The 24449-nt window shown below is 38.0% G+C and overlaps 1 protein-coding gene across 2 annotated transcripts in view; it reads left to right on the top strand.

The window, feature by feature from the left end:
• Positions 1-24449, top strand: part of tox (thymocyte selection-associated high mobility group box) — a 60889-nt gene that overhangs the window by 33332 nt on the left and 3108 nt on the right. For both annotated transcript variants that reach the window (XM_077227301.1, XM_077227305.1), the window contains exons 3-8: positions 57-164; positions 9740-9985; positions 15378-15629; positions 16955-17185; positions 18633-18713; positions 20902-21267. In XM_077227301.1, coding sequence (XP_077083416.1) covers positions 57-164; positions 9740-9985; positions 15378-15629; positions 16955-17185; positions 18633-18713; positions 20902-21267 — 1284 coding nt within the window. The remainder of the gene's footprint in view (positions 1-56; positions 165-9739; positions 9986-15377; positions 15630-16954; positions 17186-18632; positions 18714-20901; positions 21268-24449) is intronic.

Below are 24449 nucleotides of genomic sequence, written 5' to 3'. Positions count from 1 at the left end.
GTTTTCTTGTTATCCTGCTGTGTCGGTTGACCCCTTGGCCTTGCATCCCACTGTAGTTCCGCGTACCTGCCAGTCCCAACCAGACGCAGCACAGCAACAAACAAGCCGGCGGCCACTGGAAAAGAGAGACCCCTACACACACGGACGGCCACCGTCTGACATGGGTAAATAACCCCACACCAATGCCAACCAGACGCCCATCATTGCATAATAACATCAACTGACGATTTTTGTGTGTTACGTACTGTGTGTGTCTCATCCATATGATCCCTTTTTACATTTACGGGTTTGGAAAATGGAAGTGGCTGATGATTATTTATGCACTAGAAAAACGCTACTTTGTATAAGTCATTTAAAAATAAAACACTTTCAATTAAAATCAATAATTTTAAAGGCTACAAGTGAAGTTAGGCATCACAACATTATAATGTACATTTTTAAAAATAAATATTCATTTTGAGATTTGCTACAGATTACATTTAACAGTTTTATTAAATTATTAGAGTTTTTAAAGGTCCAATATTATGCCCCTTTTCACAATATGTAAAATAAGTCTCTGATGTCCCCAGAGTGTGTATGTGAAGTTTTAGCTCAAAATACCCAACAGCATGTTTAAATTGTCAATTTTTGGTGCTCAGAAAAACGCAATGTTTTAGTGTGTAACCTTTAAATGCAAATGAGCACGGCACAGGGGGCGGAGCTTCAAGAGCTCGCGCTCAGTCTCAGGACAATTTCATCTCACAGAATGATGATAATAATATCAGAAACTCTCAGTAAAGGTGTTCATTTCGACCCGGAGTCGGACAATAATGCCTACAGAGTCAGAGTGCTGTATAGAGATGGAACAGGAATAGTTTAGTAGTTTAATTACGGTTATAACGTATTTGTCATCTTCTTGTATGTATCCACTATTAATAGCCTACAAGTCTGCTGTTTCGGACCAGGTCCGAATGATGATCAAACATATACTGATGAGTTTAATAAAGTTTATTGTAAATAACACAAAGATGAAGCGTCAGTTTTACTTCAGAAACTCACCGTAAGAGCTGAGTAAACAGTAAGATATAAGAAGTGCGCAAGCACATAAATGAATTTCGGTAAAGTTGAGGGAGCAATTTCTTTAAAAACTAAATAATTCCACCTCGTCTTCAGCGGCTGCCTCAGATTTTGGGAGTAAATAGAGAGAGCTATGTGGATTAATACATCCAGCCACACAACACCTACAACGCTGGGAGACATTCTCGTCAGTGCAGCAGCTGTGAACTCGATCAGGGCGGGTCTATGTTAGAACGGCAGTGTCTGTCAACACTCGTGGGCGGGGCCTGTACTTAGTGACGTCACTAAAACAGCAGTCTGAAAACAGGTCGTTGGGAGACACTGCTGATGATTTATGGGGATTAATAAAAAAGGAGTGAGTGGATTTTTATCACTCTTGGGTGGTTGTGTACACACACTGCCAACACACATTTATGTCCAAACAGCATGCAAAAGTGAATTTTGCATAATATGGGACCTTTAAAGATTAATTAAAGAAAGCGTTAGATTAAGCAAAGGACATTTAATATAATGTAACAATTGAGGAAATTAGCAGCACAAGTATATATCAATTATTGACCAATAGCGGTAAATAAATTTAATAAATCTCTTACGTTTTTTGACTTTCTAAAAGAGTTAATCAAAATAAAATGAATATTAAAGGTCCGATATTGTCAAAACTGAAATTTCCTGGGTCATAATAACAGAGGTCTAGGGGCTATGAAACTACCATATAAGTTTCAAAACAGTCGATCCACAGACACCAATGGTGGGTCACTCAGAAAACAACAGGCCAATCAGAAGAGAGGCTCATGAATATTTAGTAGACAGGCCAAAATCGACCTGTTCTTGGCAGAGCTCCTGAGAAAGGAGCTGTAAAAATATAATGAAATGGTTTTTGTTACTTATACCGCAAATAAATATTCTTAAGGACATCAAAACCTAAAATAAAACTTTAGAAAGTTGTACAATATGGGACCTTTAATAAATTAATAGAGAGATAGATTACAACAATTTGCTGTCACTCCTTCAGCAGCTGCAAACCATCTGTGAAGGCGCTGTAGTATAACATGGTATATTAGAGTATCAAAATTTCTTACACAACATGAAAATGAAACTAGCTTGCTTACTAACTAACTACAAATAAAACAAGAAAATAATCACAGTTACTAATTGAAGAGATGTAGCTTCTAAATGATATTGTACACATTTTTCTCACAATTGAAATGTTATTAGTTGTTCTGGTCGCTAATGCTAATTTAGAGAATGTTGTGAAGCGACGCCTTAAACTCCTTTGCAGCAGTACATACTAGTTAGGTAGATTTTTCTTCTTTTAATACCAGAGTTATATGACAAAAGAGTCCTGCTATTTTAACTTTACATTCAATTATGCACATTGAGAGAGAGAGAGAGAGAGAGAGAGAGAGAGAGGCTAACCTGCTAAATTAAAGTGGAAAATATATCAAAGTCTGTGAAAAGGGGTCCATTGTACTTTATACAGTCTTTAGACGATGTCTGTCCCTGCATCCTGCACTCCATTGTTGTGTAGATCACACTTTTATTTGTCATTGAGCTCCACATTGATTTCACATGTATGAATAGGATTGCTGTAATCTTAGAGCTGCTTTGAGTCTAGCACTACTTTTATGTTTCCCTTTGAATCTTAAAACTCCCTTTGTAGATATTACTTCATTTTACTTATGAGCTGCAGTCTCTGTTTGCTGCTGTTTTCGTGCTTCCTTGCATCTCTCACCCTCTCTCTCTCTCTCTTTCTCAACTTCTCTCTTTCCCTCTGTTGGGAACATGTAATTACTTTTATTTGCAACAACAGTTGAATTCACCTTGACCTCGGTGTGTGGTACATAGCCACAAAGCTTTCTCCTGCTTTTAAACACACATTAACCGAATTAGAGAGAAGTGTACCCCTGTGCCTATTTTAAACTTCACACTCAGGAAGCTAAAACTGAAGCTGAAAAGCATCCGCAGCTCCAGCGCTGAAGGCAAAACATGTACTGCAATTGCGTCTTTTAATCTGCTCTATAACACGAAACAAAGGCAACCTGGAAAGTGGCCAAGGCCAAGTGTAAGTATCATGGTTTTTAAATGAATGGTTGCTGAAGTACTTTTAGTTTGATCTGTTCATTTTTAGGTGGATTTTAAAGATCTAAATGCTGCCGTGGTCTGTGCACTGGTATGAACAACACTGTTACTTTCATAAGCCGGTCCTCAGTGCGAATGGTTGAGATCAATGATGTTGAGTGTACCGTTAAAGATGTAATTTATGTGCATAGATACTGAAACTAGAGGTGGCCCTTCACATCGCTGCAGTTGGAATAGCAAAGCATCACAGACCACATTTGCAGGGGTTAAATTGGGATTTTGGAGGTGGGGGAACCTTCAGATCTCGTAATGAACTTTAAAGCTATTTTGCTCATACGAAATGGAACCAAAATATGTGCAGTGGAGCAAGCAAAAACTGGTCTAGATCAAACATACAAAATGGAATGTATAGACAAATACTTCCTTTTTTGTTCTTCTTTCAAAGGTGTTGAAAAACGTTCAGTCGCAATTTTAGTATTTGATGGACAAAAAAAAAGTTTTCACACTAGATGGTGTAATAATATAAATAATTATGATAAATATTAAAAAACATTATAAATATTATATTAAATTATAAGGTACATTCCAATAAGCATTTCTTTTTGAGCATATTGGCTTTAAATAATGCAAAGGATTTAGTTATTGGAATTTTAACTTGAAAACAGAGCTGGTGATGAGAGGGACTTTTTTTATAAAGGAAACGGGCATGTGTTAAAATGACATTTAAAAACTTCTGTTAATCTCTTCGGAATCTGCCTGCCTTTTTGCCATCAAAACATTCCCACTAACTGACAACACTTTTGAAAGCCTCGTAGCTGCTTGAAGTGACAAAATGTGATACTGTTATCCATCTGAGCATCTCTGCACGTGGAGGTCCGTTCCTCTCTGAGAGACATAACAATAATAACAACCCAGAAGAAAAAAAATAAACTGAATCGATGAAATGTTAAAATACATAGAGCATTCATAGACCAGACTGCAGCTCAGCACTGTCTGTCTGCACACAGGTTCTCTCCTATCTTACAATCTCCTCTCATTCCCCCATCTTCCAACCCCAAACCATGTGTTTCTTGGCCATTAAATAAAAGCCACATTTATTAGCCCAAAATGGTGGAGTGTTGAGCGCATGTCAGCCCACAAGCGCTCTGTATGAACGTTTATTTATTTTAAATGCAGCAGCAAGATGAAGTAGCGTGTGCCAGCGATGCTAGATAAAGCCGACTACAGCATACACTCAGCGAACACTAAAAATATACACACTTCTCATATTTCTGGACTACGCTCAAAGACACTAATTATGAAAATGCTCACTTTGACTCACAGAGTGAGCAATGTTCGCTTAACAACTCATGGTTTATGTTTAAACCTGATGAGTGTTTAACAATCACATTTGGTTGGGTGAAATTGTCTTATCTGTGTTATAGAAGATGCAATGCTGCATTCAAGAAGTGTATTTGATGTTAATACTATCCCTAACTATAAGAGCAGCAGAGACAGTTACGATATTTTATTTGTTTGTTTCTTGCACAGAATGTATTTGCCTGCCGCAATGGTTTGACATGTATAGTCTCTGATGAGGGGGGTTGTCAGATTTCTGTGTGGGTTTATATAGAGTTGCTCGTATCCATCCCCCACCCCCCTCCCCCAGATGTTGCAGAGCTCTTGGGGGACCAGGAGAAAGCTGTGCATTTTAAACATGCATAAACTAACCTTGTGCTCTCTCCTGGGAATGAAGAGGCCCGTTCTTACATGTGTTTTTTTAGTGTATTTCAGACGTGTTCAGAAATGTTCTCTTGAGCCAAACTAATGTTCCTATACAACATATTTATTAAATATTTCAACAGTAGTATATCTTAAATAATTGCTCAAATAATTCTAGCATTGTATTTCTCATAATATGCATTATTCAGAGATATTCCTGCATTGCATATTCATGCATGCATGCGCTTTAAGCTGCTCAAAGGCACTGATGCAGCGTGCCGGACAGGGAGTGGTCGCTCGTGGACCGTGCCTGTATGCTTTGATCCCATTCGGGTTATAAGAAAAACACGCCGGGTCTGATGCCGCAGCTTGGGTCAGACGGGGCTTCACACGCTCTCATGTCACCTCCATTAAACAAAGTAGAAACCTCCTCCAAAATGCTTGACCTTGATGTTAGCACAAGACAGACAAGCCCTTCTGCATTTATCCAGAAGCTCTCAACAGTAATCGGCAGCTCAGCGAGTCCGAGGTTGTTTTGGGGGCCCGGCCAAAGAATGTTGCATTCAAATGATCACTGCCCCTGGGTCCCAGAGGTATTCATTACAGGCTGAATTGCTTTCGTTGCCTCTCTCACACAATCCCAGACTAGATGGCAAATGAAAAGCCGATTGGGGAAAAAAATAGGGCACTTTATTAAGTTTAACTACTGTACCATTTAACGTGACATCTTCATTATTCAAAATTACATTATAAAAAAGCTGCCTCATCTGCAGGTGCAGGTTATTGTTGTTTACTTTTTTTTTCTGTTCTTTGGCAATTTAATTGGTGGAAGGGCATGACAACATGTTGGAGCGCTCCTCGTGCCACATGGAGCTCTGGGTAATGATCCACAGCCAATCCTGGAGTGATCATTTAAATAGAGTACTTTTGTTTCTGCGAAAGGCAAATACCTTAAAGTGTTTCCCAGAAAAAAAAACCTTTTGAAAAGTTGCACCTAATGCCCCTTTCACACAGAAATGCAAGTAAATTACCATAAAATTGCTAGAACGACTTTACCAGTAAATACACAAAAATGCTGTTCACACAAGCAACGGCGTTCTGGTTTTTTACCGTTAAGAGACCATTCACACATCAGCACCAAAATACCGTTAAATTCTGTGATGTCAGTCATCGGAAAATGATCTTTAAACTCTGCGCCGTGTTCTTCATTAGCCCGCATGAAGAGAAGCGCTTTCGTTTCACTATCTGTTCAATTTGACAGCATTATTTTTGACAGGCATAAGGGGATGATCACACAAAACACGTTTTTGCTGAGCCGCAGTGCTAATGAATGAAAAAGAAGGCTCGAGCTGCGAGAAATGGTGCAATGGTAAAAGATGTCCAACTAGCGCATATTTACATAGAAAAACTATTAAAAAGCAGCGGTGCTTACTGTAAATGCCGCGGAGTAATCAATCTCAATAAGAACTTTATGATTGGCCCAAAGCAGGCTTCTTTTGTCAGTGCATTCAGATCTCGTACATACTCATACTGGTAATCTTCATTCTTTGTTCACACACAGCGTTGTACCAGTAATTTACTGGTAATGGTACAACTTCTCATACTGGTAAATGGCCAGAACTGATTTACCAGTATTTTTGAATAATAATAACAAAAAAAACAGAATGCATTTATTTTTCTACATTTATTTAAAATGTTTTATGTTCTTTTTCATATCATTTATGATGTTTAGAAATGTATTTTATTATTACTAAAATGATAAAAAAAAAGTTATTATTCAAAATTGAAGTGGTTAGGGGTTTGAAACCAACATACAAAACCAGAGCTAGAGATAAAAAAAAAACATTTGATTTAAAAACTGGAATACAGCTTCCCCAGTTGACAACTAGCCTCAGTCTCACCCATCCTTCTAAATCGTCAGAAAGCATCTCCTAAATTTGTATATCTTATCTCTAAATGCACTTTTTCAAATCCACCTCATATCTCAGTACACGTGCTCTTCTTTCATAATGACGAGCTGATTTACGCCTGTCAAGATGGAAGGCTTACAAACTATTCACATCTCCATTGTGAGGCTGCAGTAATTTAATGCGTAATTTCTGCTGGTGAAGCATTTCTGCCTCTCATTCACTACACAATGTTAAAAACACGAGAGCTCTCTCTCCTTTCTTTCCTTATTGTCAGTAAACCGCATCAGATACATGACTTTTCCCCCAGTTTATTCCACTTTCCCCCCTCCGCTGTGAAGCTTTGATTGACTGCTGGCTGTGAAGTCGCCCATAGACAATGATTCTATAGAGCCATCATGACCATCATCAGTAATTGATAGTAGATTTAAATGACTCTCCTGCTCATTTGCCATTCATCTCCCACCAGTCCCATTACCCTTGTGCTATTTGACAGGCAATCACCACCCTGAGAGATTTGTTGTCCAGTCGAAATGATGTCACATGAAATGGACAAGGACTTGCACGTTGTGGATCTCAAAACTTGTCATTTTCTTCTCCTTCCCCTCCTTTGCATGTAATGCGAAGGAGGGTTGTTGGGAAACTATGTGTCATCCAAAGTCCTCATTTACACAGAAATTGTCGTTTTTCTTATATGTTCCATTTATTGTTAAATGAAAGATAGCCTTTTAGAGGAAAACCGCACACCTAAATTATGTTAAAATTTTACGTAGCGATTTGAATGTAACTGAATTATGAATAGTAAACACTGAACTGAATATACAGACATTGTGCGGGTAATTTCCCACAATCCTGACTCAGAATTTAAAAAGTTAATTTAGTTCATTTCGAATGATCTGATTCAGGTTTCATCAGATGATACAAACATTTTTCAATTACCAACAACATGACTACAGATTGAAAAAATGAAGGATGTTTAAACAAGAGGTTGGAATTGGAAAAATAAACTTACTCGTAGCACATATTGCTTCAGAAAACGCATTTATTTAGATTAGCTGGAGCTTTTTTGCAGTTTCCAGTTCAATAAGTAGATCAGCATCAGATGACATCATATTTTGTTATGTTTGTATGCGCGGCCTCATCTAATGTCTTCTATTTAACATCAAAAACACACAGATGTAGGAAATGTTTGCAATGTCTCTTAATTTTTGTGCATTTCACTTTTTTTCAGAGCCACACACCACAGCACAGGGTTATTTATTTCCTGTGTTCTCTTTCTTGGCTGCCTGTTTACGCACCTCAGTGTCACAAAAAATGGAAAGTGTAAAAAAAGACAAGATACCAAGAAACATCACGTACCGTTAGAACACATAAACAATCGCACCTCGAATCGAGCCGACAAAACTGTTATCCATTCCTGCTCTTATTTATTTATATAATTTTTACCTGAAAATATTCATTTATTTTTCTTCTTTCGACAATAATTACACAAATGAGTACATTACTCGCATGTATCAACAGCAATGCAAGCCACTGCAAACAGTCGTCTTGTTCTATGTGATTTATTTTTTTTCATTTGGCAGTCAAATCATTCCTCTAAGGGCCTTACTGTATGAATTATGCCAGCATATTTCCCACAAACAAACGCAGACATCTGTGAGGCACAACACAATCAAATATGCAAATGAGCATGATACATTGGCTTTTAGAGGCAGAAGTAGGAAGCTCATTAAAACGATTATTGCAATCCTTAAAAGTAACAGTTGGACCGTTATTTGAGTTAAGTTTGAATTTGGAACCAATTTCATACCTAATTGCCTGTAGTTGGCTGTCTGACAGGTTCATTTAGTTTGCTGCAAATAAGAGCTATGTATTAGAGATAATAAAGCAGCAGAAAAGAGAAGCCCCTTTCAAGGTAAAAAAAGAGAGAGAGGGATCTTTTGAGTCATTTCAATTCGAATCAGAGGCTGAGGCATATTTACAGTTAGCGTTTTGTGAAGTGTTCGGCACAATGTGTTTTCCGGCTTGCCTTGGTACTGATGATAAACTTCATCTCTATGCCTTCCGATAACTGTATATATTTTTCTACAGTATTTTACTCCAAGGGAGTGTTTACCGAATAATTTATGATTTTGCTTGGATTTGTACAGCCTTTCATCTCCTTATCTGCTTTACATCTTTTTCATCACAGTCTAAACTGACAGGGGCTGGAGGAGGCAGCGTGCAGGACGGGCTGTTTTAAGGCAGCCAAAGCAAACTTCACAGCCAAGCGCAAATGACTGTTCAGCCTCATAAAAGCAGCCTTTTGTTATAATCTAATGAGATTGATTGACCATTTGCATATAATTTTACTTCCTCAAAGGCTCAAATAGTATGAATGAATCACTGTAATGGGCAGTGCACTTTGATGTACTTTATTCAGCATTTGATTTGCTGCGTATATAGTTGTGATTAGTCTTTTTTCTGTTATTGATACAGTGTGAATCATTGCCATAGCAGGATCGCTTCAGTGGCAAAATATAGAACATCAAAGAATGTTGGTTTTCAACAAGATTTTTCTGTTCGTGCTGTAACCTATTTCATTCTCTTCTTTATAAGTATCAAATGGACAGTCTGTCCTTGTTCTAGCCTACGGGTGACCCCCTGTTGTGCAGTATTTCAAACTAACTGTTTGGAAAGCCTTTTCATGCTGCCTTTGGAGACTCTCTGACAAGAATGCTCATTGCACTTCACCATCTATTCACTCGCTTTTCCATTTTAAAGTTACAATGTCATTTTTATGTTGGGAGATTTCAAATTTGATACCTTCTTTATCAGGTTCTTTTGTATTTACCTCTGAATAAATGATAATAGACATGAAAAATACATTGTATTCATCATCACTAATGACCAGTCAGAATCATCTTTTGAATAAGATTGTGGTTTTGTAATCAGACAATCAGTGTTCTGACAGGACATGTAAACTTTTTGTGCTGTGTCTCTGTTCATTCCAACAGTCCTACCCAGTGCCCAGTCTTGGGGACGAAGACTTCAACATCCCGCCTATCACTCCCCCCACCCTCCCCGAACACATGCTGGCACACTTGCCCGAGTCTGAGTCCGGAACGTACCATCACCTTTGCTCCCCTGTCTCCCAGAACGGAATGACCCCCTTTCACCTGCAAGGAATGGACCTGTCCGGCATGTCGGTCCACAACATGTTGGGTCAAGATGGTGGTCTGCTCACCAACTCCCTCTCAGTGGTGAGTACCAGTGCTCTCTGTCTAAGACCTGAGGCATATGGAAGCCCGTTTCTGCCTAAAAGGGTAATTAATGGATACAGTTTAAAAGTAGTCGTCATACTGTGAGATACAAAACCAAAATTATGAGAAATAAAGTCACAATTACATGATTTAAAATCACATTGTGGCATATAAAGTCATATTGTTATAAAGTGACGCAGCAGCAATTGTGAAATATAACATCACATTTAGTGATTTTGAGATAAATCACATTGTAATTTATAAAGATGAAATTATGAGAAACAAAGTTTATATATGTCACAAAAGCAATTATTACATTGCAAGATATATATATATATATATATATATATATATATACCAATTTCATACCTAATTGCCTGTAGTTGGCTGCCTGACAGGTTCATTTAGTTTGCTGCAAATAAAAGCTATGTATTAGAGATAATACAAAACTTCAGATACAAAACGTCATTTTTCTTTTAAATGAGCATTTTTATCAGGCTCCTATGTTTAGGTATTTTCAAAAATGTGACTGATAGAGTAAAATTAAAAACATAACTATGCTCATTTAAAAGAAAATGTCAGAAAAATGTCGGACAAATATAGAGGTTTTTGCATCAAGAATAAGCAGTTGCAGTTACCTATTTTACATTTTTTGTACTCTGAGGTGGAAAGTGCTTCCATATAATATAGTATGGAAAGGTACCAAAAACACTGTTTCTCTGTGAATGGAGGAAATTTCATTGTAAGATGCATATGCTCTCCTTTGAGATGTCACTAATGCATTTCGCATGACAGAATTACGCAATAGCAAAGTCGTTTCAGTGCCCAAACAATGTTTTAATTGACACCAATGAAACACCTCAACAGAGATTATAAGAGGTTGGAGCGGCATATAGAATGATTGAGATAGCACCCAGCAAATGAGAGCTAATGTGATTTAACGCACAGTGAAACAATGCCAAATTCCCTGTTGGATTAAGTTAATTAAATATAATTTAGCATCAAGGCACTCCTCCTAATGCATTCTGCTTGCCATGTAGCTGTACTAGATAGTTGTACAGTACATTCAGAAACTGTAGATTAAAACATTTTGAATCCTAGAAATAATTTAAAAAAATCAGAAGTATATGGTTATTACAATATAATTCATTATTAGAATATCTGTGCATGACATTATTTATATAAAGATTACATCAATATTATTTTATTTGGTATTTCGCTAACTTATTTTTTCACCTCATGCATCTCTTGTCTTTTTCTTATATTATATTGATATTAATTACAGACATCTACAAATCGCTGCCACTTCTGCAGAAATGAAACCCAAACCTTAAATTTTGGCTAAGTGCAAGAAACCTCATAATGTTATTATGACACATATGAAGTGTTGGTGAGCTGTGACTAACTGTGGTTGAAGATGAATGTAAGATGTGCTGCTAATCTGACGCTCGAGTCAAACTGAAACTTCTCCTCTTCATCATCTCTCACCTATTGTTTTCCACATACTTCATGTTTGGGGGCCAAACCTAAATATTGAGCCTTGTTTTTGTGCTTTTTTATTTATTTATTAATTTTTATCTTGACCTTTATTTATTTGATATTCGCACAAATGATTTATCAGAAATGAGCGCATGAAGCGAAATTACAACTGCCCTAAGAGAGAAAAATGGTACGACCATTATTTTCGATTCCTTTGTTACTCTTTTCGGGAAAATGCACCTTCGTAGTGTCCCTCTTAAACTTACATCAAATAGATTTTTAAAGAATAACACACATGGGTGGCTAAAAAAAAACATACAGAGTGACATGCACACTGAAATATATTGAGATTCACAAAGGCATTTGTTCTTTTCACCTTAATGTTCTCAGTGCTTGGAGAACATCCATTTAGAGCGGCTATGAATTATGGTTGCCAGGCAACGGGACAGAGAGCTTGTAGCTGCAGTGGAGAATGAAAGAGCTAGCTGATGGAATTAATTTTCTCTCAGCATTAGCCTGTTGGAGCTGCCTTCTCTGGTGGAACAGAGAGTGCATTTATGTGCCTCTCACATTTTGCATTCATTGTATAGGTCTCAGAGCTTGCATTGTTTAGCCAGCAGAGATAGTTGAGTGAAATGTGCTTCACCTTAAAAACTATTAGATTAAAAGGAAAATTATCTCTTAAGGTTTCACCCTCCCTCCCCCTCGTTCCATTAAAAAGAATGAAAGTAAATGCCAGAGAATAGCTAAATGGATCCCCTAGTTCTGAGAAACGGGGAAGGCTTCTTTTTAAACATATAATGTGAGAGATGAGATCTCATCGGGCCGTTCTGATGAGCTCGGTGATTCGCATGAAACGCGACGAATTTATTGGAAATGCTCAGGTGAAGTTTGCTTTCCAGAAAGCCACATGTCCGCTTAAATAAGCACAAGTTGATGTGTGTAAAATGTGCAAATCTAAACAGAGCTGACAGCGGAGGAGAGAGAGAGAGGGCGTGAGCGGTAAAAAGCTTCGAGATCGTCCATCATCAGCGCAAAAGCCACTAAATCCTCATCCAGCAGTGGCCTAAATAAAAAAAAGGAACAGTAATGGACATAAATCTCCATTTATTGCAAATTTGCAGCAAAGCCTACAGTTTGCAGCTCTTTGCTGTGCACTGCAAAACATTCGAGACCTTGAAAGTGCAGCGTGACAAGCTACTTCTATTAGACTGCTTTTGCATAGATCATTTACAGTGAAGTTTAATAAGAGACAGGTATTTGCATGCGGTTGTGTAAAATTCAAGCGAAAGCAATTAAACACTGGCATGTCCAAATGACAGATGGTGTAATACGGCTTTAAGCTTTTATACTCCAAATTACCTCACTTCTCATATGTACTCATGCATGTCATAAATATTGGGTGTTTTCCATCGTGTAGACTGTGACAAGCTATTATTACTAATAAATAATAACAGCGACTCTGAAGCGGATTAACTTGAGAGGAAAGATATTAATAGCTAAGATTATGCCCGAATATATTTCAAATTCATTCGAACGATCGAAAGGGTAAACAAAAAGCCAGTTTGTGTTTTAGCTTATAAAGATCTACAGTAACACAAGGACATGAAATACACCCTCATTACTCTGCCTGAAAAAGTCCTTATCATTGGGCTGTGGTTTTATTACCCAGAGCAAACAATTGGCTCTGATCTAGTCCAGCACTTAAGCTATTTATACCTTTTTAATGGAAACAGAAGGACATGAAAGTGCCCCTGAAGTGACAGCCGGAGTAAAGTAGACATTATTTTCCTCCCTTTAAAATGTCATTGGACTCCATGGAAAGCTGGGGTTCTCGCGTCCCTTTCATACGTCTCTGTCGTGCACTATAGGAAGATAAGCATGCAAATAGTCTCATACTGTACGTGTGATTACAATTGGCCCTGTGATTTAAAGGAAATTGATATCAAATGAGTATGACCTCCCTTGCAGCACGGGTCAGTGGATCTGATGAAAAAACAGCCAGCCCAGGCAGCCATTTGTTTTTTCAAACTTAAAAAGTGCAGAACAGGCAACCTTTAGGGCTTTTGTCTGTGACCTCGTCACGTGACCTCTATTCATCCCTGGCAAGCCTTTGTCCTCTGTGTGGTAGAGATTAATGGTGAGCTCAGATGATAAATACCATCACAACCTCACTCTGACAAACACGATTTGAGGGTTTTTTTCTGCAGCCATGTTGATCCTCTTGCCATAAAGTTTTTCTCATTGGGAAATTTCTCTAGTTATTGCAGTATGATTAAACAATTTTTCTTTGATTTCACTCTTAGTTTCTGTCAGAAAGCGTGTCCTGCCTCTAAGTTTTGTTTTACCATGAAAAAGAAAGGTGGCCTTTAATATAGCGTGTGTGGTTTTCAAGTTGAAGTGTGTTTTCTACCTAAATAAGACCACATTGTCTTATTACTCCACACAAGGTGGGTATTGTCTGGGTTAACTGAAAAAAGTCCCCCTCAAGAAAAGACAGATGTTTCACTAGAAATCGAGTGGGATGAGGTAAAACTTTGGAAATGCGTTTTAGCGTATTAACGAGGTGTGTATACGAAGGTGAACGCATTTCGCTGAAAAACGAAACTTTCTCCTGTCCATTAACATTGTAATGGTTATACACTAAAAAGTTGAACAGATTTCCACTGCGATCCAGCCCCCCCACCAGCTATTTCATGAGAACTTGACATTTTCACCAGTGTCAGTTTATTAGTCAGTTAACCGCTAATACCGCATGGATTGGAGGTTTTCCTCCCCATTGCTGTTTAATGTCATGTCATTAGTCCTTTGCAACTAAATCAATTGCGTTTGGATATGCTGAATTCTCGGAAATTAATAGTTTATCAGATGCTTCATGACATGACATAAAAGCACTTTCATGTATTCAACTGAATAAGTTGAACATATGAAAGGGCTATTGGCTGAAAATCAAACTGTATATACAGTATATATATTTTATTAAACTGTAAAAACTATATATATATATATATATATATATATATATATATAGTATAAAATATATAATTGAATAAATATAAATTAAACTGTATAAACTCAAATTTATATATACAATGTAAAACTTTATTTAATTTGAATAACTTAATTGAAATTTAAAAAATTGAAAACCACCCAGAACACCTTAATATCATGGCAGTGACTTTTTAGGACAAGCACCACTCAATAATAGACTGTTAGAAGAAGATTTCAGTATATTTTGTGTATTGAGTGTTCAGAGTGTCTGAAGTGTTTATGTGGGGAGGGAGACACAGTCACCTGTCTTTCAGAGCATGCCTGTGGCCTCTAACCCCAAAGCTCCACCTGTCGGGGGCATTGTGCGGCATACAATGGTGGGCGTGGGGTACATTTCAGGTCACCTGTTGCTTCAGACAGTATCAGGTGACAGACTACCACTACAGGGTTTGTCCTTGTCGGAAGTGATTTATCCCCCAGATACAGTGTACAAAAGCAATGTTTTATACACCCTAGAATTCACAGCAGCAGGAAGGTGAAAATATAAACCTGTCATAAGGTATGGATGGAGACATTAAGTGCTAGTTAACATTAGGATTATCATGAATATTTCATGAGTTCAACATTTTTGTGAGCTTAGTTTTAATAAGTAATAATAATTTAATTTAATAAGTAATAATATTAAATAGTGCTTGGTCGACAACTCAATGCAAAGTGCCTCACCGTAACCTCCATTTTTGCTTTTTTTTTTATTAAAAAAATTATAAATTGAAAAATTCCTTATTCAAATTATTTTTGTGGTAATCAACATCATGCTCCAAATGCTGCTAATTGAGATTCACTTCTGTTTGGATTAGTTATTTGAAAGATTTCAAAATCTATGTATAGTTGTTTAAAATAAAGTTTTCTTTTATTCTTCCAGATGCAGCAGATGGTCAACTCTGACTCGCGTTACGGTGGGCACCCTCAGGTGGATACGCATAGACCCAGGATCCAACCTGGCATGGTTCCTCAAGGTCAGCTGACCACAATCAACCAGTCACAACTCAATACTCAGTTGGGTCTGAACAGCAACAATGGCACCCATGGATCCCCATCTCCACCAGAGAGCAAGTCCGCCACACCTTCCCCCTCCAGCTCCGTGCATGAGGATGATGCAGATGATGCTGCCAAGGTGAGAGAGTGAGCTTTACCCATTCTATGATCTCATAAATATAAAAGCTTATCTTCCTCAGCCTCACACACGCTCAGGTACTATTTTATGCACTGTGGCAAAATACTGTGTATTAAAAGGAATGAGTCACTGCTGACCTTTCAGTAAGTTGTACTGCCATGTTTCCTTAAACACAGATTTGCTAAGACACTGATCTGCCTCAAGTCTGTTCTTCACAGCCCAAATACAGCACATTTTCTCCAAAACTCCACATCAATACTGATCCTCTTGAACGTGTGGCCGTCTATGTGCTCTGCTAAGATATTTTTGTCTTGTTTCCTAACACGGAAGACAAGAGACATACATCCATCACAATTACGAACTACTCATATTTATTTAAAGTCTCACAGTCACAAATTTCAGGAAATTTTAAAATTGTGGTTTCCAGATCAAGTCATATCACAATCATATCTGATATTTGAATCACATTTCAATCTTAAAATATCATGGACATTTATATAGTTAGGACTGTTACAAGTATGAAGCTTTGGCTGGTGATTAATTGTCATTCAAGTAATTAAATAAAATATCTGTTTTGTATGACAGATGGTGTTAACAGTTACAGTATTAAAGTGTAAACTTAATACACATGCACCTTAAGAAATCATTTATTCACACTGAATTTAAAATGTATGATTTATTTGAAGGCTTTTAAAATATATATATATATATATATATATATATATATATATATATATATATATATATATATATATATATGCACAGAGTAGAAAATAAGATTTTAAATAATTTTCTTTTAATATAAACCAATTCTTAATTCAAAAAGTACTGTTTTAAAATAAAATGTATTTATACATGCAAATAAGATGTCCTTATTTGGATAGTCATATATGGTAAGGCCTTTAATGTGTACAGTGATCACAATCCATAATCAATGATAATTGTGAACAGATGATTATGCAATGATCACTATGCCCTATAGTCAAAATAATTTTTTCTAGTTATCCTCAGTTCTAAAATTAATATTTAATTAGCTAGAAATATCTCTTTGTCAGTGAAATCTTATAAAAAATATTTTAAAATATCCTTATTGAGAGATGACAAACAGTTGCAAACGTCATTGACAATTCTTTGGTAAAAACGCGTGGGAATAGAGCATATACGATTAAAGCGCGGAAGTCATTACAATTTAAAAAATAGCTCCAGGCTTTTGAGACAAGGCTCACTAACTAGCTTTAGGAAGATGATTCATTCATAAAGCTTTTATTATGGCTTAATCTAATTGGATATCCATTGTTTACTATAATGAGCTCCTCTCCTTTCAGATGAATGGGGCAGAGAAGAGAGCAGCCACAGACATGGCCAAGAAGCCCAAAACCCCCAAGAAGAAGAAGAAGAAAGACCCCAACGAGCCTCAGAAGCCAGTGTCAGCCTATGCCCTGTTCTTCAGAGACACACAGGCTGCTATCAAAGGCCAAAATCCTAATGCCACATTTGGAGAGGTCTCCAAAATTGTGGCCTCCATGTGGGACGGTCTCGGCGAGGAACAAAAACAGGTGACTTTCTCTCTTTAATAAACCTTGCTTGTGTGCAAATTTGTAAAAGTTGCTTTATCTTGCTGTGATCTTGTGGCTGACTCATAAAGACTGAGGTAATGTAGCAGGCATTAGATTACTCAGTGGTTCTATATACACAGCACACGTTTTGTTTATTATCTAAAGTATTATCTATAATATATACAATAGTATGTCCGCATAACGATTTGTTATGACAGCAGGTGTGATGACGCACGTGTTGGCCAGAACATTTGCTGATTTCCCCTTGTGCAATCACAGAATAACATTGTCTCCGAAGTGGTGTTGTGGTCTAACATCAAGCGCGGTTGTGCATGTAGGGGAAGTCTTAAAGTCAGGTGTGAAAACAGTGCAATATGGAGATATGTTTTGTTTTTTCATTGGAATATAACAAAGAAAAGTTTTGTGGGGTCTGCTAGTCACTTTATTAAGTTTCAGTACATATTTAGCAGGAATACAGTCTGTAATGTTGAGTTTTGTTTTAACCACCAAATGGCTATTTACAGCATAGTTCACAACAGCATTATGGAGAGTTAAAAAAAAGTGTTCCACAGAAGTAAGAAAGCCATACAGGTTTAAAGTAACATTAGGATTTTCAGTTTTAGGTGAACTATCCCTTTAAGGTACACATTAGATCATGCAGTCAGTTAATAATTACTTTTTTGCTGTGCTTTAAAGCAAATGTGTATATCAAAGTGAAATTCTGGACCTTACGTAGTACAGTAAATACCCTTGTAACTGTTTAATAATCAAGGTTTCTTTTAAGATTGAGAGCAGTGGTGATGAAAAGGATTAGCACTTATGTTAACACCTAGACTCTTTTTTAGGGTGTGAATTTAGGTTTTGAAGAAGGACATGACTTGCAGTGTTGCTTCTGATTTCAGAATAAACACAACTGAAAGTACCCATTTCTCTCACCGAAGCCACCAGATAGCATCTACAGTCATTCTTTTATTTTTTGTAGTCGTTGATTCACTCTCTTTTTACTATGTAAAACACTCAGCCGGTGAAGCTGATGAAAACACTTAAAAGTACTTTTCCTCAGGAGAGGATGTTTGCCTGATAAAAGAACATCATGTCTCTCTGCTGTTTTTGTCTTTCTCTATCACTCTCTTTTGCTCTTGTCTTTTTAGTAGAGGTCTATTGGTTGATGTAATAACAGCACAGATGTATTGATGGGCAAATAATTACACATATGCCCCAACTGAAAGGGAAATATGGACAGTCCATAAAGGCAGAAGAACAAGCGATGGATAAAGTGGGCTGCACTCAAGCACCATTTCAGCGCTCCAACAACAATTACGCATTATGGCTCATAAATGGACTGCCATTAGATCCCATTTCTAAGAATAATTGTGCACAGGAACATGAATAACAGCTTTGGCCTCTTAATATATTTTTTCTTTGTTTGTTTGTTTTATCATGGCAGGTGTACAAGAAAAAAACAGAAACCGCAAAGAAGGAGTACCTTAAACAGCTGGCTGCGTACAGAGCGAGCCTCGTGTCTCAGGTACGTAAATGACTCTGGGTTATTGATATGCGTACACGCTTTAAAATTGGGACGTTTGAGAAGGGACATTTCGAGATGTTCCTGTTTGGCAGCTTAGAGAAGTTTTTGAGAGTCCTCCCGCGCACACCTGAATTAATTACTATTACTATGAATTACACACTATTATGAAGAGAGCGTAATAAAAACATCTCAAGCTGTTGTAGCTTGCAAGAAATCCAATAGTATTTAATAAATGTTGCAATATTTAAGGCATATAACCTGAATGGAAATATTATGAGTTAGACTAATAATTACCACGGAATACAGAGAGATATATTTAATATTTTTATCTATACATTCATGCAATGTTTTTACAATTTAGATTTTATACATATAAAGTATTTATACATATGTTTTGAACAAAATTATAAACGCAACAATTTAGTTTTTGTCCACATTTTTCAAGACTTTTTCTATGTACACAAACGGTCTATTTCTCTCAAATATTGTTCACAAATCTGTCTAAATCCGTATTAGTGAGCACTTCTCCTTTGCCGAGATAATCCATCCACCTCACTGGTGTGGCATATCAAGATGCTGATTAGACAGCATGATTATTAAACAGGTGTGCTTTAGGCTGGCCACAATAAAAGGCCACTCTAAAATGTGAAGTTTTACTGTATTGGGGGGGTCTGGGGGGGTCCGAAAACCAGTCAGTATTTTGTGTGACCACCATTTGCCTCATGCAGTGCAACAAATCTCCTTCGCATAGAGTTGATCAAGTTGTTGATTGTGGCTTGTGGAATGTTGGTCCACTCGTCTTTAATGGCTGTGCGAAGTTGCTGGATATTGGCAGGACCTGGAACACGCTGTTGTAAACGCCGTTCCAGAGTATTCCAAACATGCTCAATGGGTGACATGTCCGGTGAGTATGCTGCCCATGCAAAAACTGGGATGTTTTCAGCTTCCAGGAATTGTGTACAGATCCTTGCAACATGGGGCCGTGCATTATCATGCAACATGAGGTGATGGTCGTGGATGAATGGCACAACAATGGGCCTCTCGTCACGGTATCTCTGTGCATTCAAAATGCCATCAATAAAATACACCTGTGTTCGTTGTCCATAACATACGCTGCCCATACCATAACCCCACCACCACCATGGGCCACTCGATCCACAACGTTGACATCAGCAAACCGCTCACCCACACGACGCCATACACGCTGTCTGCCATCTGCCCTGTACAGTGAAAACCAGGATTCATCCGTGAAGAGAACACCTCTCCAAAGTGCCAGACGCCATCGCATGTGAGCATTTGCCCACTCAAGTCGGTTACGACGTCGAACTGCAGTCAGGTCGAGACCCCGATGAGGACGACGAGCATGCAGATGAGCTTCCTTCTGACAGTTTGTGCAGAAATTCTTTGGTTATGCAAAACGATTGTTGCAGCAGCTGTCCGGGTGGCTGGTCTCAGACAATCTTGGAGGTGAAGATGCTGGATGTGGAGCTCCTGGGCTGCTGGGGTTACACTTGGTCCGCGGTTGTGAGGCCGGTTGCATGTACTGCCAAATTCTCTGAAACGCCTTTGTAGATGGCTTATGGTAGAGAAATGAACATTCAATTCACGGGCAACAGCTCTTGTGGACATTTCTGCAGTCAGCATGCCAATTGCACGCTCCCTCAAAACGTACAACATCTGTGGCATTGTGCTGTGTGATAAAACTGCACATTTTAGAGTGGCCTTTTATTGTGGCCAGCCTAAGGCACACCTGTGCAATAATCATGCTGTCTAATAAGCATCTTGATATGCCACACCTGGATGAATTATCTCAGCAAAGGAGAGCTGCTCACAAACACAGATCTAGACAGATTTGTGAACAATATTTGAGAGAATTAGGCCTTTTGTGTACATTTGTACAACTAAGAAAAAGTCTTAGATCTTTGAGTTCAGGTCATGAAAAATGGGGGCAAAAACAAAAGTGATGCGTTTATAATTTTGTTCAGTGTATATTTAAAACTGATATGAATTTAGATTTTATGTAATTTTAAATATACATATATTTATACATATGTAAAAGCAACATTTCAGACATTAAACAGTCATCAGGCATTTAAAAGCAGAGAATGACACAATACATGCTTAAAAATAAAACTGTTTAAAATAACAATGCATCCAACAACTAAAATATTTTCGTAACTTTCTCTAGAGCTACAATGACCCAGGCGATGTGAAGGTATCACAAGCCTCTCAGATGCTCGGGCCCAAGCCATCAGTTTTCTCCGGGGCAGGTCAGTCTCACCCAGGTCTCTACATGGCTTCTCCATACCACCAGCAGCCAGGACTCAGTCCCCATCTGCCCCCGATGCAGCCAGGCCTAGCCCGAGGTGGCACATCCCGGCCCAGCGCGCCCATGAGCATGGGCAGCATGACGGGCTCGTCCCCCCCTCCGCTGCAGATCAGCCCCCCCTTACACCAGCACCTCAGTCTCCACCAGCACCAGCACCAACACCAGCACCAGCAGCAGCAGCTCAACAGCCACCCGCTGCCTCTGCACTCCCCATCCATGGCCCAGGTCAGACATCTACTGATACTTTTGAATTTTGGATAAACTTTGTACATTTAAAGTAATTCTATATATAATTCTATATTCTATAATTCTTACATTTCTATATGTACACTGCTGTTCAAATATGTGGGGACTTTTATTCAGCAAATATACATTAAAGTGATCAAAAGTGACTGTTAAGACAGTTATAATGTAACAAAATATTTAATAAATAGTCTATTAAAATAAATCCTGTTCTTTTGAACTTTCTATTCATCAAAGAATCGTAACAAAAAGTATCACTGCTTCCAAAAAAATATTAAGCAGCACGACTGTTTTCAAAATTGATAATAATAAGAAATGTTTATTGAGAAGCAAATCAGCATATTAGAATGATTTCTGAAGGATCATGTGACATTGAAGACTGGAGTAATGATGCTGAAAATTTAGCTTTACCATCACAGGAATAAATTACAATAAATTGCATTAAATTACAAATTTAAATTGTAATTACAGTTTTTAATGTTTTAGTGTATGTTTGAGCAAATAAATGCAGCCTTTGTGAGTATAAGAGACATCTTTAAATAAAAAAAGTCCTACAAAAAAAAAAGAATATGGCAATGGCACAAAAAATTATATTTATGTAATATATTCATTTAGCTCTTTATGACTGTACAGTGTACACATACACAATTTGTGTTACCATATCAGTTAACCACTAGTCCCCACATCCAAAAACCTAAATATTTAAATAAATTCATTCACACAATTTTAAAGTTAGCATGAAATTGACTTAATTTAATTTAATCTAAATTGACTAAAATTCGCTTTCTTAATATGTTGTCTTGGACTTAATGCGAACAATTTACGATAACACTTTATTTTACAGTGTTCTTGTTGCACATGCTACTTATTATTACTATAATAATATCTATAAATTATGCATAATTACATGCCACTAACCCTACAACAAACCTAATCCTAAATAGAAAGTACACGTAGTTAATTAATTTTACTCAGTACTTAAATGTAATTACACTTAAAATAAAGTGTAACCCAATTCACCCCACCCATCTAACCATGTAAAGGGCACTTTTCACCATCCGGTCAATTCCTAATGGATAGAATCAAGACCCTCCCTAGATTTTGCTTCTTCTATTGTGAAATATGTCACATTTAGGATGTAAAATGGGTTGTGCACTCTATTTCATGTTGACTTTGATCAAGAAAGACATTAGCAGCCTTTTCACTGTTATTAAAGCAAGACTAAAAAGAGATGACAGACACCAGGCTGGGCCAATTAAAGGATTTGCTCCTCAGCCAATCTATTTTCCATAAACCTCTTCAAAAACCCGCCTTGTCTCATACTTCTCCAATTTCCATTCTACATTATCGTGGAACAGATAGCGGGGAGTATATGTGTGTGTATGAATGTGAGAGTGAAGGAAGTGCTGTTTATGCAGCAGATGCTGCACCGTTTCATTTTTCATCATTTCCGGCCCCTTCAGCCTATCTCTCGCACCGGCGAATGAGGTCAAGAGAAGAACCATTAATATCTGCCAGCTTGTTTTATGTCCACACCGTGCAAAAAAAATCCCAGCGTATCACACAGACAGATTTTCAATTTTCTCTCTGTAATAAACAGATGCATTAGGATTTGGATGTGACTTAAGGTTGCACAGAAAAACTCACATTGAGATTGATGAATACATCAGTGTGGAAGACAAAACGCCTCAGCTATCTGATGAAAACAGTTTTTCAGATTGGGCCGAAGGAAATGAAATTAGTTCTCTGCTAAAGTGTATAGGAGGAGAAGGTTGTTTTTTGAGGACGTAGACAACAGCAAAGCAGAGAAAGCAAATAAAGGCTCTAGTCTACTCATTCGGACTCAAACAACCCCCCCCCCCCCCCCCCCCCCAAAAAAAATCTAATTAAAGAGAAAACAACCTCTTTTGAAATAACATTCACTGTGTTTATTGCCTGTCCTGTTTTACCGTGTGAGGAAGAAGAGCATGTTTCAACCGCAGCCCTACGTTAACACCTAGCCTCATTATTAGCATCAGTGCTAATTAAACCCTCCTTTCCCTAATAGAGATCTCAAACAGAGGTGGTTAAGGAGAGGTTTGAAGCCCGAGTCTCCTTAAACACTCGTGGTGGTGACGGCGACAACGCCGTTACGAGTTCTGTGTTGATCTGTTTCATGTCTTAATAGCCCTGAGTTGTGCTGGAACTTCAGTGGGATTGAGATGAGGTTGTAATGAGGTCCTAATGAATAGCACCCTTGTGCCTGGAAGCTCTTTAAGAGATGAGCATCAGCTGGGAGGCAGGACTGGCTGGTGCTGGAGAGAAGGAGAGGGCGGAGAATCACATTGTCTTGGGGTAAACAGGGATTAGCTTCATAAAGAGAGATGAATCAGGTGGTCAGGAGAACAGGTGACACGCTATCCAATGACAGCGGTTTGATCTTTCACAGAGGGATGCGCCGCGCCGACATTGAGTGATGAGCTGTTCGCATTTGAATTGAAGTGTGTTTGATAGGAATCATTAAGGAATGTATGGATTCCATCAAAGACGAAACTGAAAAACATATTTCTAATTCAAACTGTTGCCGCAAAAAGGTTCGCCTTCCACGTTTGATTATGAAAGGCATATTGTTGTAAGTTTCCCTTCCTGTGCCTGCTGGGAATTCTGGGAAACGTTGTATTTAAAAGAGCAACTACTTGATTGAATTTTATGTGCTTCTTTTTTATCAGTCCTCAGCAGGAAAATTAACTATTGCTGTGGATGATCATCGTCATAAGGCAAAAAAAGTGTCTAATTTTCATGCAGATTATAGTGTGAATTTGTCTGAAGTCCAATTTTAGATTACCACAGGGCTTCTTGTATAGCTCTGTCAATCTTTTGGAGGAGAGTACGAATGCTTAAACTTGGCTTTCTCTCCTCCGTTTGGGGAGTTCTTAAGCCTGTTCCGCAGATCCTGCCTTTATGGGAGAGTTTTTAAATCCAAAGGGGAGTAATAATCCTCGTTCATTTTTGCATATTTGTGGAGAGCAAACAAAAACGCGCGGTTCAACTTTTTCGGTGAGCCGAGGCAGGCTGGGGGGAGGTGGGGCGGTGTTGGGGGGGGGGAGGGACACAAAGGGGCAGATGGAGCCTTTGTGATCGAATGAAGGAGAAGAATTTGAGGAACAATTCATGAATAGGTAGAA

This window comes from Siphateles boraxobius, unplaced genomic scaffold, assembly GCF_051911475.1.
Source record: "Siphateles boraxobius isolate OS27281-9 unplaced genomic scaffold, OSU_SipBor_1 1, whole genome shotgun sequence".
NCBI classification, from domain to species: domain Eukaryota; kingdom Metazoa; phylum Chordata; class Actinopteri; order Cypriniformes; family Leuciscidae; genus Siphateles; species Siphateles boraxobius.
The sequence above is the reverse complement of the archived record's forward strand: the minus strand, read 5'-3'. Positions and strand labels throughout refer to the sequence as shown.